At 46.3% G+C, this 17,293-nt stretch overlaps 1 protein-coding gene across 3 annotated transcripts in view; it reads right to left on the bottom strand.

Moving 5' to 3' along the window:
* Positions 1–1,741: 1,741 nt before the first annotated feature.
* The window catches only part of LOC141736182 (E3 ubiquitin-protein ligase rnf213-alpha-like), a 62,328-nt gene continuing 46,776 nt past the window's right edge, over positions 1,742–17,293 (bottom strand). The window contains exons 47-65 of one of the 3 annotated variants that reach the window (XM_074570004.1): positions 14,939–15,144; positions 14,260–14,361; positions 13,830–14,045; positions 12,927–13,008; positions 12,486–12,520; positions 12,293–12,387; positions 11,764–11,914; positions 11,448–11,613; positions 11,193–11,284; positions 10,517–10,771; positions 10,169–10,304; positions 9,094–9,177; positions 8,672–8,840; positions 8,352–8,547; positions 5,529–5,606; positions 4,815–5,015; positions 4,522–4,611; positions 3,954–4,114; positions 1,742–2,582 (exon numbers count right to left, since the gene is read on the bottom strand). In XM_074570004.1, coding sequence (XP_074426105.1) covers positions 2,405–2,582; positions 3,954–4,114; positions 4,522–4,611; positions 4,815–5,015; positions 5,529–5,606; positions 8,352–8,547; positions 8,672–8,840; positions 9,094–9,177; positions 10,169–10,304; positions 10,517–10,771; positions 11,193–11,284; positions 11,448–11,613; positions 11,764–11,914; positions 12,293–12,387; positions 12,486–12,520; positions 12,927–13,008; positions 13,830–14,045; positions 14,260–14,361; positions 14,939–15,144 — 2,693 coding nt within the window. In that variant the 3' untranslated portion in view covers positions 1,742–2,404. The other 2 variants (XM_074569993.1, XM_074570012.1) reach the window with 2 other exon arrangements.

Here is a 17,293-nt window from a genome sequence, read left to right on the forward strand (position 1 = left end):
ATTAATTAAGCAAAACACACCTCTAAAAAGCTCATAACACCTTAACTACCTTATAAACACACCACTTTTTAGTAGCATAATTCACAATTACGTCACTGCAAGTAATATAGAGTGATAATTCTGTTGCTTATTACTAGTATTAGTACTGATACATAATTCTATTACTACAAAGAAATCTTGTAAATCAAGTACTTATTAAGCTGAATTCTATTGCCTTTCTTCCTGAACTTAGTATTAAGGTACCAAGTCTATCTTTCCTTATAAGTTTATGCGTCTTTACTGCACCCTCCCACAGCAAGTCTTCTGGACCAACCTGGTGGAGAGACCAGCGTGTTCTCCAAGGGGAGGGTTCCCTCTAGCATCCCCGGTGGTGTTGGGTGCACAGCTCAGGTTTGGCACCTGCACTCCTTCTGTCAGAAGCTTCCCACCTTTCTTTGTTCTCCACCTGATCTTACACCTCCCTGCCCACTTTTTTCCTTTTCCTGAACCCACATTTTTTCCTCCCTTGCACTTTTTTTTTGCTCTTCAAACCCCTCCCCAGTAAACAATCCCTAATTACTCATTGGTCTCAACTCTGTTGCATTCATACCCATCTGCTTTTGGGGCAGAATTATCTTATTCTAGCCTTGCTCCCCTACCTAAGTTTAATTAAGCAGAAGCAGTTTCTCACCTCGGGCGCAGAGCTTTCATACCACAGCAACAATATTTGTGCATTTTGTTCTCACATCCTATCTCTGTACTGGAACAGTTTTCAGCACGCTCCCAGTTCCCATCAGCGGTCTTGGCCAGCTTTGGAGCCTGGTGTCCCAGCAGGGCCCCTGGCTCTCAACCCCCAGCCCTATGGCAGACCCCACATCCAAGTCTCCACAGGTCTGCTCCAAGAAGATATCACTGTGGTGAGCCCAGCTTGTTTATTCCCACAGAGGCCTTGCTCACCACCCTCTGTTGTCCTCCACAGGGAGATGTGGAGGTGAAATGAGATGAGCCAGTTCTACTTCTTGCTGCTCAGCTGCAAAGTTATGGTGGGGAGAGGGGGAAGCCCAGATTTCGCTTTGCACCAGGGCCAGGAGGACCCATCTCTTCCTTCCTTTCTCTGTGAGCTTATAGCACCTAAACTTGCCTGAGCTTTAATGCTGTATAACTGTGTGTTCGACTGTTACAATAGTTTTTGTGTGTGTATGTGTGTATATATATTTATACATGTGCATATATATGTGTATGTATAAATATATGCATACATACGTGCATATACATCTATATTTTTGTATATATACAAACACACACACACACATATATAGTGACTAAGACTACTAACAAGTAGTTCCTATATGCAGAATAAAGTATGTATGACCCTAGAATAAAAATGCAAAGAGGAGTACAGGCGTGGAATGAGAGAGGAGGCCTTGAAAATACAGGCACAGGATGATACTCAAAGCCCCAGGGCTATAAACTGCTCACCAATCGCCAATCACTTGTCACCAGAGGAATTCAGTCTTGGGAACTGGGATTGATTTTGGGCATACCAAAGAAAACAAAGTTGGGGCAGATGAGGAAGTACAGCATGTACTTCTAGGTCAGGATGAGCAAAACTGAAGACCTGATCCGGGCCGGGTAAAGGGGTGATTTATCATCTCTATCAAGGTGCACAGTCCCCAAATATGGGGTCTTCACTGCAGTTGTGAAATGTATCTTTATTGTGGAAGTACCACCGCTGAGCCATGCTGCAGTGCTGCAGCTGCTGTCAGTTTCTTGCTTTTGCGTTTATTTCTAGGTGGATTTTTGCTTACATTGCTTTTGCTGCCTTGAATGTGCTATCACAGCTTTTAGGAAAAAGCACAAATACAGTACTAAGCATTAAAGTGGGGTTCCCTTTCCCTCCCCCTTTCCAGCTGATTGTGTTTTGGTAACCTGCTCTGAAACTTAGATACCATAAATCGGCAATAAACTGAATGGTTGGGGGGGAGATTTTTGCCAGGAAGCAGCAGGCGTGGGGTTGTTCCACACAGGGAAATGAGCTGGAAGCAGAGGCTGACCGCAGCAGATGAAGGACAGTCTCCCTACTGACCAGGCACAGTCCCACAGAACCTGGTCTGAGCCAGATTCTACTGACTGCTCAGTGATCATCAAACAAAGTGAGGTGATGAGACAGGTACAAGGTCAGTGCAGGAAGACTAGTGCGCAAATCAGGATTGTCAGGACTGCACATCAATGCACCTACAAGGTAGCTCAAGCAGGGACAGAAGGCTCAGGGCTGAGCTTAAGTGGAGCTCCTCGACCAGTGGACAGTGGGTGCATGGGTGGAAATCCTGGGTGCGGTCGGTCAGGACAATTAAGGCACTCGGGGCACTGACCACTGTGTTGGAGAAGCTGCAGGTGAGTTAATTCCTGGGGGACTTAGCAAGAATTAGGTTGGTCTCTCCTGGATGTAAGTAGGGCTATGAAGTTTACTGGTCCTCACAGCTGTCTTCCAGACGGAAACAACATCTCTCAGTAGTAGATCTGGACTCAAAGTGCCTGTCAGGTTTGCAATGGAGGCATCATCTTGCCTGTCTTCCAGGAAGGATATGAAAGTTTCCTTTAGCCTGTGGGTGAGATAGATCATAATTTTAAGTGTCTGGAGGACTGATGGGTTTCCAAATGCCCCGACCTTCAGCAGGCAATGCTGGCAGTCAAAGACACTCCACTCTGGTACCTCTGAGATGGCCTTGCAGCTAGAAGACAGGCAGTATTCTCTGGGTTATTTCTGGTAGTATCAGACAACAATGTGGGCCACTGTTGGTCAACATTGCCAACAGCACCCAAACAGAGGTTGTGGCCTTAAAGCTGAGCTCTCAGCTTCACTGACTGCCTCTCCCATCTCAGTTATAACACAGCATGCTGAACCTATCTATCTGTATGCAACTTGATACATCCCCAGCTCCCTTCTTCATGGGATCTGTCATGCTGCCACTGTGGCATTAGGAGACCTTTCTCACACAAGAAATAGGGAAAGGGAGGTGGTGCAGCTATATCCTCATGTTGGTGTTTCTCGTTGTCCTGTATAGGGGGCATCTTTTTGGTTCTCCTACATGATTCTTACCCCCACCCCGGCCCCAGCCAAGGCCAGGCACATACTGAACTGTATTAACAAGAATGTAGCCAGCCGGTTAAGGAAAGTGATTTTTCTCCTCTGTTGGCACTTGTGAAATCACATCTGGAGGATTGTGTCCAATTTTGTGTTCCCAGTACAAGAAAAACATTGAACTTCTGGAGTGAGCTCAGTGTAGTGCAACCAGCATGATTAGAGATCTGGAGCACAGGACATATGAAGAAGGTAGAGAACTGTGTTATTCAGCCTTCAGCAGAGAAGGTAAAGGGGAACTCTAAATGCATCTTTAACTATGTAGTGGGAGCATGTCAAGAAGATGAAGCCAGACTCTTTTTGGAGTGCCCAATGAAAAGACAAGAATTAACAAGCACAAGATGCAACAGTGGAAATCCTGACTAAACATAAAGAAAAAAGGATTCACTACACATGCAGCCACAATGCAGAGTGGTGGTGGCACTATCCTTGGAGATAGTCAGAACACAACTGGACAAGACCTTGAACAGTCTGCTGTAGCTTTGAAGTCAGACCTGCTCGAACCAAAGGGGTGGACTCAAGACCTCCAGAGGGCCCTCCCAACCTAAGTCTCCATGATGGTATGATTTTCAGTGGTTGTCTTATTTACCCATGAGATGCCAGATGAATTGAACATGCTGGAGGTTCCAGCTGTATTTTACTCCCACTTCTCTTTACGTCACAGTAAGACTCAATGATGCTTATCACAGCCACAGTAACTCTCACTTTTGGAAAGCATGGCCCTTCTCTCCAGCAAGCTTCGAGAGCCAGCCTTAAAAGGGACTTCAAGACCCCTTCCATCTGGGTCTAAAGAGTTGTTATTTACCTGTGGAACAGAAAAATCTGCTCTTACCCCCACTGTGGATGAAAGCTATCCAAATACACAATGATCATCTCATGGAGCTCAATGAGGAACAAGTCCAGCTTAACTGTGGAGAGTGCAGTAATCAGAGCCTTCTCCTCCTCTGCACTCAACTCCTTGTGGTACTTCTCAGAAACCAGGCAGAAGGGATTCTGCAATGACAAACAACATCATCAAGAGGATGGCCTGGGACTCCCCACAAAGACCATCTGGGGGCTACATCTGATGGAAGAGGTAGAACTGGGACCCTCTTTGTTCCTGGCTGTTATACAAGGGCCAGCAGAGACCACAGCACCAGATGCTGGTGTGACCCAAGCCAGAAAGCACCACTGCTTCTAGCACAAAATCTTGTGGATAGTCCTTTTCCAAGGGTCTTACATGACTGAAGTGGGTGAATATTGCTTGGCTCTTGCTGAATGGTAAGATATTAACAAAAAAAAAATCCTATTTTTTTCCTAAAAATTTCCAAAGTTTTCCACAGAAAATCAACTTTGTCAAAAAGTTTCTCTCTTCACCGAGATCTTGTAGACAGTTTTGTGAACTGGGCTGTCTCCCTCACCTGATTCATCTGCACCAGCAGCACAGATCTCTTTGCTGACAATGTCTGCCATAGAGACAGGATGTGCTTCAGATGAGTGTTCGGTACCACCTGGAGAAGGGGAAAACAGATGGGCAATCAGTCAGCCAGTTCTTGCTCTTCAGAAAGGCCATGGCTGAATTGTCCATGTTCTGAGTTAGCTCACAAAAAAGTGTGTGACTTAAAAGGTGATGTCTTAATCCTTAGGGGAGGGTATGAGGGATGGAAACGTTCAGCCAATTTCCCATTCAGTACAAGCAAAGCACCCTGCTTACCGGCATGTCTCTGAACTGTTCTACACTTGCATCCATCTTCAGCTCATTTTTTACATACTCAGACAACTGGCGCTCTGGGTCCCCACCAGTCACGGCCAGGAATTCAGCAGCCACTTTCAAGGTGGCAAGCGTTTGGGAAATAGCATTCACTGATCGGGCTTCTTCCATGATCCGTTTCAGCTGGTTCACACTTAGTGATTCCTATCAATAGGAGAAATATAGTCAGACTGTGACTCTGACACATGAGGTCTGGATCCTGCAAGTGTGTCTGTACAACAAAGTGACTGTATAACCTTTGTAGCCAGTTCTGCCCTTTTATCAGAGGGAGAGTTAGAGATACCTGGGTAATGCCCACGGTTTACATGGGAAAAACACAAACTCTACAAGGACATGGGTTCCCCAGCCTAGTTGCAAGCGGGAAAAATAACCCTACAGTTGCCATTGCGTGGCATGCTGCCATCACCGTATCTCCTTGGTTTACACACTTGTACAGTTGGGTCCATCTGAGTGAGTTGCCTAGATCCCCTTTAGAGCAGCAAAGAAAATTGGCTCCTTATGGGACTCCAGCCATCTGCCTCATTTGGACTTGGACCTTTCTACACATCCTGCAAGTCTTGTATTCTCTGTTGAGCTGTCTGGGGTGGCTTATTAATAAGCATTACAAGGGAGAAGAAAGCTTGACCGGAAAAAAAGGGTGGTAAGCTCTTTTCATACCTGTTGCAGCTGTTCTCTCACTTTTGTTTTTGTGTCCTGCAGGGTCTTCATGCTATTCAAGGCAAAGGATGGAGCTGTCTGGAAAGCAAATGAGTGGCTATGAAGACATAAAGTATCACTTGGCACAGGCCAAATGGGAAACCCATGACCACGCAGTAGGACACACAGCTACCCACGTCCTGGCTGCAGGGCTGGTGGCAATGACAGCCTAGTGGTGGAGGTATACGGGAGGTGAAAGCAGGGAGGGGCTACCCTAGTGGCATATAGAGACATTGCTTGGGCATGAAAGGGTGGAGTTAAGAAAGACAAAGCTCATCTGGAGTTAAAACTGCTGAGGGATGTGAAAGCGAACAAGAAGGGCTTCTACCATCAGTACCAAAAGGAAGCGCGGATAAAAACTGGGCCCACTGCTCAACAGGGAAGGGGACCTACTGACAAAGACATGGAAAAGGTACTCATTGAGATATTGGTGCTTTCTTTGCTTCACGTTTTACTGTAAATGTCTGCTTTCAGTCCTGTGTGTTTATTGGCAAAGTTTAAAGGTATGTCACAAAAAGAAGAGGACCAAATTAGGGACTACTGAGATAAGTTACTGTTCTGGCAGCTAAGCACCGCAGAGCTGCTCACTCACTTCCCTCCCCTCCTTGCCCCCAGTGTGATGGCAAAAGAGTAAAGAAAGAATAAAAGTGAGAAAACAAAACAAGTGATGCAAAGGCAATCACTCACCACCTCTCATGGGTAGACTGATGCCTAGCCACTTCCTGAGCAAATGATGCCTAACATCCCTAAAACCCTGTCTTATTGCTGAGCATGACGTCACACCTCTTTGGCTAGTTTGGGTCATCTGCCTGGCTGTGTCCCCTCCCAACCTCTTGCACTTCTCCAATCTATTCACTGCAGGTGAGCAGAATGAGAGACGAAGAAGGCCTTTGATGCTGTGGAAACACTGCTCAGCAATAGCTGAAATGTTAGTGTGTTACCAGCACTGGTTTGGTCTCAAATCTAAAACACAGCACCATACGAGCTGCTATGACAAAAATTAACTCCATCTCAGCTGGACCCAGTACAGCTGGGTATACACAGGTCCATGGGACCAGATGGAATGCATCCAATAGTGCTGAGGGAGCTGTCGTTAGGGTACTTCAGCAACACCTGAAATGACATCTCAGCAAGTTTGTGGATGATACCAAATTGGGGAAAGGAGTTGATATGCTGGAGGGCATGGCTGCCATTCAGAGGGGTCTCAGCAGGCTGGAGAAATAGGCCAACAGGTACCTCATGAAGTCAACAAAAGCAAATGCAAAATCCTGCATCTGGGATGGAACAATCATATGAAACAGCAGAGGCTGAGAGCCGACCAGCTCTGGAGCGGCTTTGCTGAAAAGACCTGTGCATCCTGGTGGACAAGTTGAACATAAGCCAGCAGTGTGCTCTTATGGTGAAAAAGGCCATGTGCACACCAGGCTATATTAGCAGGAGCGTAGGCAGGAGGATGAGGGAAGTGATTCATTCCATCTATTCAGCTTTTATGAGATTAAATTTGAGTAGTGTCCAATTTGGTGTTCCTCAGTACAAGAGACATTGACAAATTGAAGTGAGTTCAGCAGAGACTAATAAGATGATTGAGGGGCTGCAGAACAGGATGCAGGGGATTGTTCACCCTGTAGAAGAGAACTCTATGTAGAGAATCTAATTCCTCTTCCACTACTAAAAGGGGGATCGCAGTGAAGGCAATAAGGACAAGGTGCAACCATGGATCTCCTACTTAAGCATGCAGAAAACATTGTCACATTTTAAAACATGTTAAAACAGCAGGACAGAGGGCCAGAGAAGTGGTGAACCTCTATCCTTGGAGATTTCCAAAATGCAACTGTACAACACCCTGAGCAATCTGCTCTTGCTTTGAGAGTAGCCTTACTTGGAGAAAATAGTTGGACCAGAAAAATCCAGAGGTCCTTCTAGCCAAACTCTTTCAGTTTCTTTGTGAATGTGTGTCAGTTTCTCTGCTTATCCTCCTCTACTACTGGAGGACCTGAATCACTACGTGACAGCCATGTTATAATGCCCTTAAACCCCTTTTTCCCACTCCCATGTGGCCAGATTTTCACATTTCACAAATCCAAACACCCAGTAGGCCTTCTGTCTGAAGGAAATAAGTGGGGCAATGAGCAGTCATAGGAGAACCCCAGGCAAAGTGTACATAACCACCTGAGGGTTATGGGAAGTTTAAAAGGCGCTGAAGGGACTTAGGTACATAAATTCCTTGCTGTCCTGCAAGACTTAATTTTTGAGTTATGTATCTCTGGCCTGCCTTTTCAGACGGGAATAACTATTTGCAAATCTGGTCCCCCAAGAGCTTCTGGAGGAAAGCCAAGGGCTAATGTGAGTAAGTGAAGATGAATACCACAGGAGAAGACTGGCTTCTCCAACATTGTTCAGAGACTCACCTTAGACTCCAGTCCTATACTGTGCCCAGGAACTCAACTCTCTTGAGTCTTTTTAGATGGTGTCTGACTCCTCCTTGGTTATAAGAAAACCCAGGCCAACCTCCCCTTCAGGGTTTGAACAGAAAGGCTCACATTGCCTTTCACAACCCCAAGGTTTGCTGACCACAGTGTGGTTTTTGACCACACAAATGTTACAATCCAAGGAATGCAGATAGGTGCAGAGTTGTGGTCTGCCAAACACACAGGCACCTTCATGTGTGTTTGCTCCAGCTCTGTAGAGGTGAGTACCAGGTGCTGGAAATAAAATTCTATACCCTCTGCTGGCCGGAAGCACTGCAGTTTGGCTCGTGCTGAATGTGCATTGTGCTAAGCTCACCTGAGGTTTGATGGTGGGTTTCCCCCTGATAAAACGTTGGATCACTTGCCGCTGCAGTGTCTGGAAGTCAAAATGGGTTGTCTTGGTGCCATCTTCCTCTATCACATATTGGGAGTTGGCCAGTGTGGCAGTAATCAGATCATTCTTGGTTATCTTCAGCACTGAAGATGGTTTGACTTCTTCTGCGGAGATGATCCTGGGAGAGAAGAAGTTACCTTTTGCTGTTAAGGATAGCAGCACCTCATCCCACTTTGCAATCAGTGATACATGCAGCTCTAGACAAGTCCCGATTTGCTCCAGAGGGGTGGTTTGAAACATACCATTGCTTTTCCTTTGTGATCTGTGTAGCTGTGTCCACACAACTGTTCTGGAGCTGTATGAGGAGCCTCGTCACAAGGTAACTGATAGAAAGCGGAGTTGGGAGGAGGTTCAGGACAGCAGTGTTAGCATTGATGTCCTCTGGCAACTGGTCCCAGGGGACTCCGACATCTGTAACAAAATGGAGGGTTTCTCTTCTGCCGCATGTGGGGTTAGGAAGAATTCTCTTAAGGGGGAAACTCAAGCTAGCTTTTGTTAAAATATTTTGGGAGGGTTTTTATATTTGTTTTGTATTTTTGGAAGGGTTTTTAATTTATTTTCAGTTAGAAGGTCAAAACAAAGAAAGAACAGCAACTGGCATAAGTTCCAGCCTTCATCAGTGGCTTAGGAAAGGGAGGTAACAATACCTGGGAAGTCAAAATACCTGAGCACTGTGGTTTCATTCTGATATTGCTCCAGACTTCCTGGATGGTCCCTATAGCTCGGCAGAAAGCTGAACGCTGTTCCTCTTCAGGCACAGAGAATGGGGAGAAAAGCAGCACTGTCAGTTTATGCACCCAAGACAAAGCAATTGAAAAAGATTTATTTTTGTCTCCTTCAAAGATACAGCTTATGGTGTACAACTGCTCAGTAAACTGTGTTAGGATGGGCCTTGGTTGCTTTTCACAGCTGTGGCTCCAAGCTTAACCAGACTTAATTTTTTCTAGCCCATATTATACCATATCTGGCATTAAGGGGTGCTGAATCCCAGCTCATGTGCACCATGCTAATGCACCTGCTTACAGACTTAAAAACCTGTCTCGTGTATGCTGCCCATTCATGGGTGAAACAGCAGGACAAATCTCTACAAGTTTCTCAAGTCCTGCTGGCTATACCTACTGGGAGGGTGGGAGGCAATCTGCCCAGCACCCGTTCCAATGTTTCAGAGATCATTACAATGTCTCGGAGATCTCCACCCTCTCCCCCAAACCCCAAAGATGGCCATGAAGATGGACATGACTGAGAGTCGCCACTGTGAGGTTGTGTGAGGGCCCTGAGGGCACTAATAGGCCTTAATAGCCCTGAGCAGCCTGACCTTTGGACTCCACCTCACTCCTTTGCCTTGGGCCCAGGAGGCACGCATAAGCTCAGGCCAGTGTGAGTTGTAAGCAGCCCTGTCTCCTGCTCTCGCAACACATTGTCTGAACTTCCTAGACTCCTCCTGGACTTAGGACCTTGCCTTGTGTTATGATCACTGAGCTGTTGAGAGAACCTGGCTCTATCACTACGCTGGCCTTGCCCCAGTACTGTGGGACTGCACCCTGGTTGCTGCCTGCTCTGCGCTATAGTCACCCTTAGCACCTGGCTCATCTTCCCTCATGGAGCAGCCTTGTGTTTGCTGCTCCCTCACAGCTTGCAACAGAAATAAGAGGTGCTGCTGCAACAGCAGAGCAGAGTATGTGGGTGTTGAGGAGTGATAGAGGCCAGCTTGCTGGGCTCAGAATAAGTCCATGTCATACCTGAAAGTTCATGTTGGTCTAGGAACTGTTGTACTGAGTATATTTCCCCTCCATGGCTGTTCTGGAAGAAGTGGATCAGGGCTTTCTGCAGACTGAAAATGTCAGGGAGGTGTTGGACATGCTGGATGTTTTGGAGCTGGAAAGGAAAATTCAGCATGACTTTGCTATCCACGCACTTATGTGAGGAACCAGGATTGTGTCTGTCATTGTGTGGTATTCAGGAGAAGGGCACTGTACTGGAAAATACAGGGAAATGAGTCAACTTAGAGCCCCACTGACACCAACAATGGTGAATCCACAAGGTGCCTGTCTCTGCTTTGAAGGAGGAGGAATGTTTCTACAGCAAACCTTAGACATGAGCTCCAGAAGAACAGGGTAGTGGTTTCCTTTGCCTTCTCTGTGTTCTTGCTGAAGGAGATGCATCACGGTCTGGATGGATATTTTCTGTTCAAATCTCCACATGCAGGACAGCCCAATCAGTCCAAGGTTTGGCTCGTCTTTGAACGGAGTCACCTGGTCATAAGCTATTTGTAGGAGCAGGTTGGAGCCCTCAAGATCTCTCATCCTCTGCTGCTTGACAGAAGTAAGGCTCTGTTCCAAGGCCTGTGGAATTTGAAGGGTTGTTAGGAGCTGCCTTCTGTTACAAAAGTGTTTGGAGTTCTTACAAGTCTTCTCATAAGGGAAGAAAATGGTGGCTCTGAAGAAAGGGAAGGGACAGTAAAAACTTCCTGTTGAAGAACAAGGCTGAAACAAGAACAAAATTGCCCACGAAGGAGACAACAGGAATCTTCTTGCCCTCCAAGGCCTAGAGCCAATTTTTTTCTAAAGGAGATTTGAATCAGCATATAAAAAGCGTATTAAAAAAGAGGTGATAAACCTGTTTATTGCATGTGGGAATGCCCCAGCTCATTGGACGTGTCTGGGTATTCATCAGAGCCCATGTGGGCTCTGCACTTATCCCTAGCAGAGTGGTAGATTGTATATGGAAACACAACGGAAACACGATGACCAGTCCCTTGCATACCTGGAAGAATGGCTGAGTCAGAGTTTTAAAGCAGGTTTCCCACTGCTTTTGATCTTCTTGCCTAGGCAAAATGTCCAGGGACATGTTTTGTCCTGTAGGAAATGCAAAGCAAAATAAGGACCTTCTCCCAGTAGACACTCAAGTCTGTGTAGAACAGCTGCAGTCATGAGATAAGAACCACCAGTTCCAGTGGCCATGTGAAAACCAACCATTAAGCCTGCTGGTACCCTCCCAATGTGTGAAATGTACCTTTACCTGTTGTACTGTTGCTCAAGTGCTGGAGAAAGAGATGGACAGTCACTGTGGCATCCTCCGTGTTTCTGCTAAGTGCCTCTGCCAGGCATTCAATATCTTTTTCAAGGTGGTCCCAGAAGAATTTTGCCACATCTCTTGGCTTCTTTGTCATCAGACTAAGAATCGCCTGGAAGACAGGGTGGTTTCTTAATTTATCTCTCAAGAAAGCTCCCTCCCAGAGTAGTGCAGAAGCTATTCATCATGTGGAAGCTGCAGGCTAAGCGGGGTGGGCAGACAGACCAGGTACGGGAGAGAAAAGAAGCAGGGTCTGTCTCACCTGTTTATCTGTATAGATCCCCAGCAGCATGGACGAATGCAGCAGAGCTCTTGCAAGACAGACAGAGGCAGGCGACAAGTCCCTCTCCAATTCAATTATCCGTATCGAGGGGCTCCCCAGGATGTATCCTTTTCCTGTTTTATCCTCTGTGCTGTGATAAGGAAACATTATTCATGTTACACTCTCAATGACTGGTCTCATCTCATGGAAGTTAACATTGACAGAGGCTTGGCCATCGCTGGGTCAGAACAAGTATGAACTTGGGGTGACATGAGACTTTTTGGAAGGGAAGAACTGCTGCTGAAGAAATGCCCTTTCCAGCTGTTTTATGCCACTCATGCTTCCTCTCCTCTCTGTTCTCCCCAGGGCATATTTCCAAGATTTCCTTCTGCGATTGGACCCTGGGTCACAAAGGCCTTGCTTTGCCCAGGTACAGTGTTTCCCCTGTGCCCAGAGAATGGAGAGAGGGTCAAGCGGCCACAGGCCTGTTCATCTCTCTTGGGCTGTAGGGCAGGGAGCATCAACTTACATTTCCTGCTTCACAAAACCTCTCTCAGGTTTGTGATTAATTCCTCCAACTTTGGCACCACATAGGCATTGTTTGACTTCCCAAGGACGCCCACACTGTAGGCAAAGAAATGACAGTAGCGTAAGATGTCGGGCAGAAAATTTAACAGCAGACAGAAGACCCTCAGCACCACAAAAAGCCAAAAGACACTTACGTCGGTGACGATCCAGTATGATCCACACTGGCAAGCTGTGTATGACAGGGAATTAAATTAATCAGTCAATTGTCTCCCAATTACAAAGTCTTCCATGATGTAAGCACGGCCAGAAACTCACTGGGAGGGTAACAGCCCAGGCCCTTCCCAAGTAAGGCCTTCTTCCCATATACTGGGATCTGGTCTCACAATATGGTTTTCACAAAGTTTGCCATAAATGGACTTGGAGTTGCTGCAGCCAAGAGGAGATCAGTAAAGAATACAACAGAAGCCCAGAGGTATCTTTAAAGAAAGCCACCCTTCCCCCCACCCACCTGTTCCTCCTTTCCCTCCGTCCCCATGTCAGGCTGTCTCAGGGCACATTTCTAGCAAGTTCCCTGTGTCTGCCAGCCATACAGGAGCAGCTGGGCTATATTGACATAGAATTTCCCCAGCACTTACTCCAGAGTGTATCATATTGACCAATTTTCCAGTTCTTCTGATCAAAAAGGAGGTCTCCAGGCATGGTGGGAAGATAGGACCCCTTAGAAAGGAAACACAGGTGTAAAGAAGGATAAGAAGGATTTGAGGAATCACATTACCATTTTCCAAGTTTGCTTCTCATGTACTGGAGAAATAACAGTTCTGGGGATAAACACATTAGGTGTAAATGGGTGCATGAAAAAGCTTAACTAAGACCCAGACCGAGGGACATCATAGCATTATGTCAACTGGGCATATATTGGGGATGGCTGGTCTTACAAGAACAGCAATGCCCAAGTTAGCATCTTCGTCACTTCTTCTGCCTATCAAACTGAGGATTCAGAGGGAAGAAGCAGGATCTTGACACTGCCATTGTCTTCACAGCCAAGTGATGGGCAATGCACATCTCAATTGCTTTCTGCACTCCTCAAATAACAGGAAGAATTTATGCATCGTTAGATGCAAAGGGGTGGTTAGTCTAGTAAAAAGTTTGTCTTTACCTGACAGCTGGCATATTTGCGGTCAGAATGATGAAGCTTGGGCTAGGATTTGAGTCATATAAGCTCAGTCAACAACTAATATTTGGCTGGCCCCCAGGCTCCCTTAGACTCACTGGAGAGATAAGGGCATCTCCAGCAGGCTGTGTCCCCCATCTTCAATACAGATAGTGATGGACAGTCTCAGTTTGCTCTCAGTGGGCTGTCCAGAAGGGAGCAGAAGAACTAGAAGGCTCCATGTGGAGTTTGCAACAACCCAGAAAGCTGAAAACTGACCCAAACAAATCTGGCTGCAAGCTAACAGAGCTGGTTGTGTAAAAGCAGATCCCATCCCTGACAGTGTTGTTATGAAGGGAAGTATCTGTATCCATACATCTTGACTTACCTTCACCACATGAGGCGTAAAGCAGATATTTCTGAAAAGTTGAGCAAGCGTACTTTGGGATATGGCCAGAGTAAATGCAGTGTGAAACACCACCTCCATCAAGACCTTGTTTTTGAGTCTGCACAGAGCATCCATCATCCTGTTAATCTTGTTTTCCGGAGGCTCTTCTGGGAGCAATGGTATTTGGAGGATTTTTTCCATTTGTTTTATAACAGGCTAGAAAAGAAATTGAACAAGCCAGATGAAATCTAAGGAGACCCATAAGACACCTCTTGATGAGGTGCTTGCTGGTAGGCTTCAGAAGTGGTGTTTTCTATGAATGTGATGATCTCCATATGAATGTGAGTGTCTCCAACTCAGGATGAAATTCCTATAGCTTCCTACAAACACTCCATAGAAATCTTCTGTCGGAGACACAACAGATACTCACCATCAGTCTCTGGACTTCCCGGGGATCTTTGTTTTTGATTTGATTTATTGCTCTGTCCAGCACCGAAAACATCAGTGTTGTATTTGACCAGGCACCCATATGCTGTGAAATACAGATGTAAGTTACGTTATCATAATGAAGATACAGCCAGCATGTAGAAAGCCACTGAGGCATTAAGATAGACCCTCACAAATGATCATGTTATTTTTGTGTTTTGAATATTACAAAGTGGTTCTGCATCTTTTAAAATTTGTATTTGTATCATGGGGGAAAGCTTGGGGTTCTGTAGAGATACAGGATCTGAAATCTGTTCTGCTTGAATTTTACTGTGCGATTGTTTCATTTCTGCAATCTCCCAAATACACTAACAGATCCCTCCAGAGGAACAGTCATGTGCTAAGCAGGTATGAAGGAGGGATGAATTGTTCTCTAGAGGAGCTTCTATCTCTCCCCGGACTGGAAGCAAGCCCTCAAAAAACAATTTTTCATTACTTAAGTTGGGTGATTCCTATCCCATCAGCTACACAGGCTACAATACCAGATGTATTTCACCAGGTAGGGCACAAGTTAGCCAGCTCTACACCCTCAGAGCTGGCTGCAAAGAAAAGATTACGTATATCTGTGTGCTTGGGTGGCACAACTTCAGTGACCCGTAGATAGGCTTTTGCAAGATACTCACCTGTGGAATTTCAACACCTCTGGGTAAAATCCATTTTTCTGCTTGAAGGATCTGCAGCATTCGGATGAACCCGTAGTTGTTATAGAGATTTTTAATGAGGAATGTTTGAGGCCATGGTGTCTGTGCATTTTCCACCAGCTTCTTCATTGCATTCACTAGGTCTTGCTCTTCTTGCTTGTTCCCACCAGGAGACGGTATGTTTGGATCTGCAGCTACCAGTGAGATTTCTCATTAGGCTCACTTCCATGCAGTCATATAACAACAGATCCTTTTTGCAAGCACACCACCCGCTTAGGTTGCAGCAACACTTTTTCCCCAAGACTAGAAATATAGCCTGCAACTGTAGTATCCTGGTCTTCCTAATACCTACAGCATGCAGGGAAGTAGAATATTAGGCAGTGAACATGGGGACTGAATGGTCCACTGTTTTCCTATTTTTGGCCCTTATACGATCTTGGTCAGGTATTTATTCTTCTCTAGCCTCTATCTTAGGTCAGAGAGGAAAGCCCTCAAAGGCTGTCCAGAAGGTAGAGACCAATCCCACAGCTCTGTTTTAGGTAGCTGAGTGAAGTAGGAATCTTGGGGCCTATTTTACATCTTGACCTTATAAAGGGTCTCCTGTATCTCCATTGTTTACACTGGTTGAGGTTAGACTGTGTCAGTGTCTTTACTCAGGCTTTACTTGGACACACTTCAAAGCTGACAAAGATGGAAGGAAGTGAGTCAACAGAGTTTAAGGTGCAATACATCCTCTTCTAAACCAATAAACTTGCACGTGTTCAGTGTGAAATCCGTTGACTCTGCCTGTCATTTGCAACAGACTAATGGGAGAACAGAGTCCCAGCACATGCACCTACCTGTAGACACCTAAATGATTACCATAATACGCTGCTGCACACAACCCCTTAAGTATGGAGAACTTCAGGGGAAATGACAGTATTCAGTAAAGTTTCTTTTAACTCTGAACAAAAACTAGATGTTTCAATACTGGGAAAGTAATACAGAAAAATAAAAATGGTTTCAGAGCAAGTTCTTTGAGATCATTGAGTCCAACCATATACACACACAAAAAACCAACAACAACAACAACAAAAAAAAACCCAAAAAACCCAACCTAGAATCTCTGCCACTAGAGCATGCCCTGAAGTGCCAAATCTACACGTTGTAGAGGGCAATGAGGTCTCCCCTCAGCCTCCTCTTCTCCAAGCTAAACATGCCCAGCTCCCTCAGCCTCTCCTCATATGACCTGGTCTCCAGACCCCTCACCAGCCTGGTAGCTCTCCTCTGGACACGCTCCAGCACTTCAGTGTCCCTCTTGTACAGGGGGGCCCAGAACTGGACACAGGACTCGAGATGAGGCCTCACCAGTGCCGAGTACAGGGGCATGATCACTTCCCTACTCCTGCTGGCCACGCTATTCCTGATACAAGTCAGAATGCTGTTGGCCTTCTTGGCCACCTGGGCACACTGCTGCCTCATGTTAAGCTGGCCATCCACCAGCACCCCCAGGTCCTTTTCTGCCGGGCAGCTTTCCAGCCACTCTTCCCCAAGCCTGTCGCGTTGCTTGGGGTTGTTGTGAACAAAATGCAGGACCCGGCACTTGGCCTTATTAAACCTCATACAGTTGGCCTTGGCCCATCGATCCAGCCTGTCCAGGTCCCTCAGTAGAGCCTTCCTACCCTCAAGCAGATCAACACTCCCACCTAGTTTGGTGTCATCTGCAAACTTACTGAGGGTGCACTCAATCCCCTCATCCAGATCATTGATAAAGATATTAAACAAAACTGGCCCCAAAACTGAGCCCTGAGGGACACCACTGGTGACTGGCCGCCAGGAGGATTTCACCCCATTAATCACAACTCTCTGGGCATGGCCATCCAGCCAGTTTTTAACCCAGCAAAGAGTACACTTGTCTATGTCATGATTCGCCAGCTTCTCCAGCAGAATGCTGTGGGGGACGGTGTCAAAGGCCTTCCCAAAGTCCAGATAGACAACATCCACAGCCTTCCCTGCATCCAGAAGGCAGGTCACATGGTCATAGAAAGAGATCAGGTTGGTTAAGCAGGACCTCCCCTTCCTAAACCCATGCTGGCTGGCCCTGATCCCTTGTCTGCCCTGCATTTGCCGTGAGAGCTCGCTCAAGATGATCAAGGTCTCCATGATCTTTCCTGGTATCGAGGTCAGGCTGACAGGCCTGCAGTTCCCCAGATCCTCCTTCCAACCCTTCTTGTAGATGGGAGGCACATTAGCCACCCTCCAGTCATCTGGTACCTCCCCTGTTGACCAAGACTGTTGATAAATGATGGAGAGAGGCTTGGTGAGCTCTCCCGCCAGCTCCCTGAGTACTCTTGGGTG

This window comes from Larus michahellis, chromosome 1, assembly GCF_964199755.1.
Source record: "Larus michahellis chromosome 1, bLarMic1.1, whole genome shotgun sequence".
NCBI lineage: Eukaryota > Metazoa > Chordata > Aves > Charadriiformes > Laridae > Larus > Larus michahellis.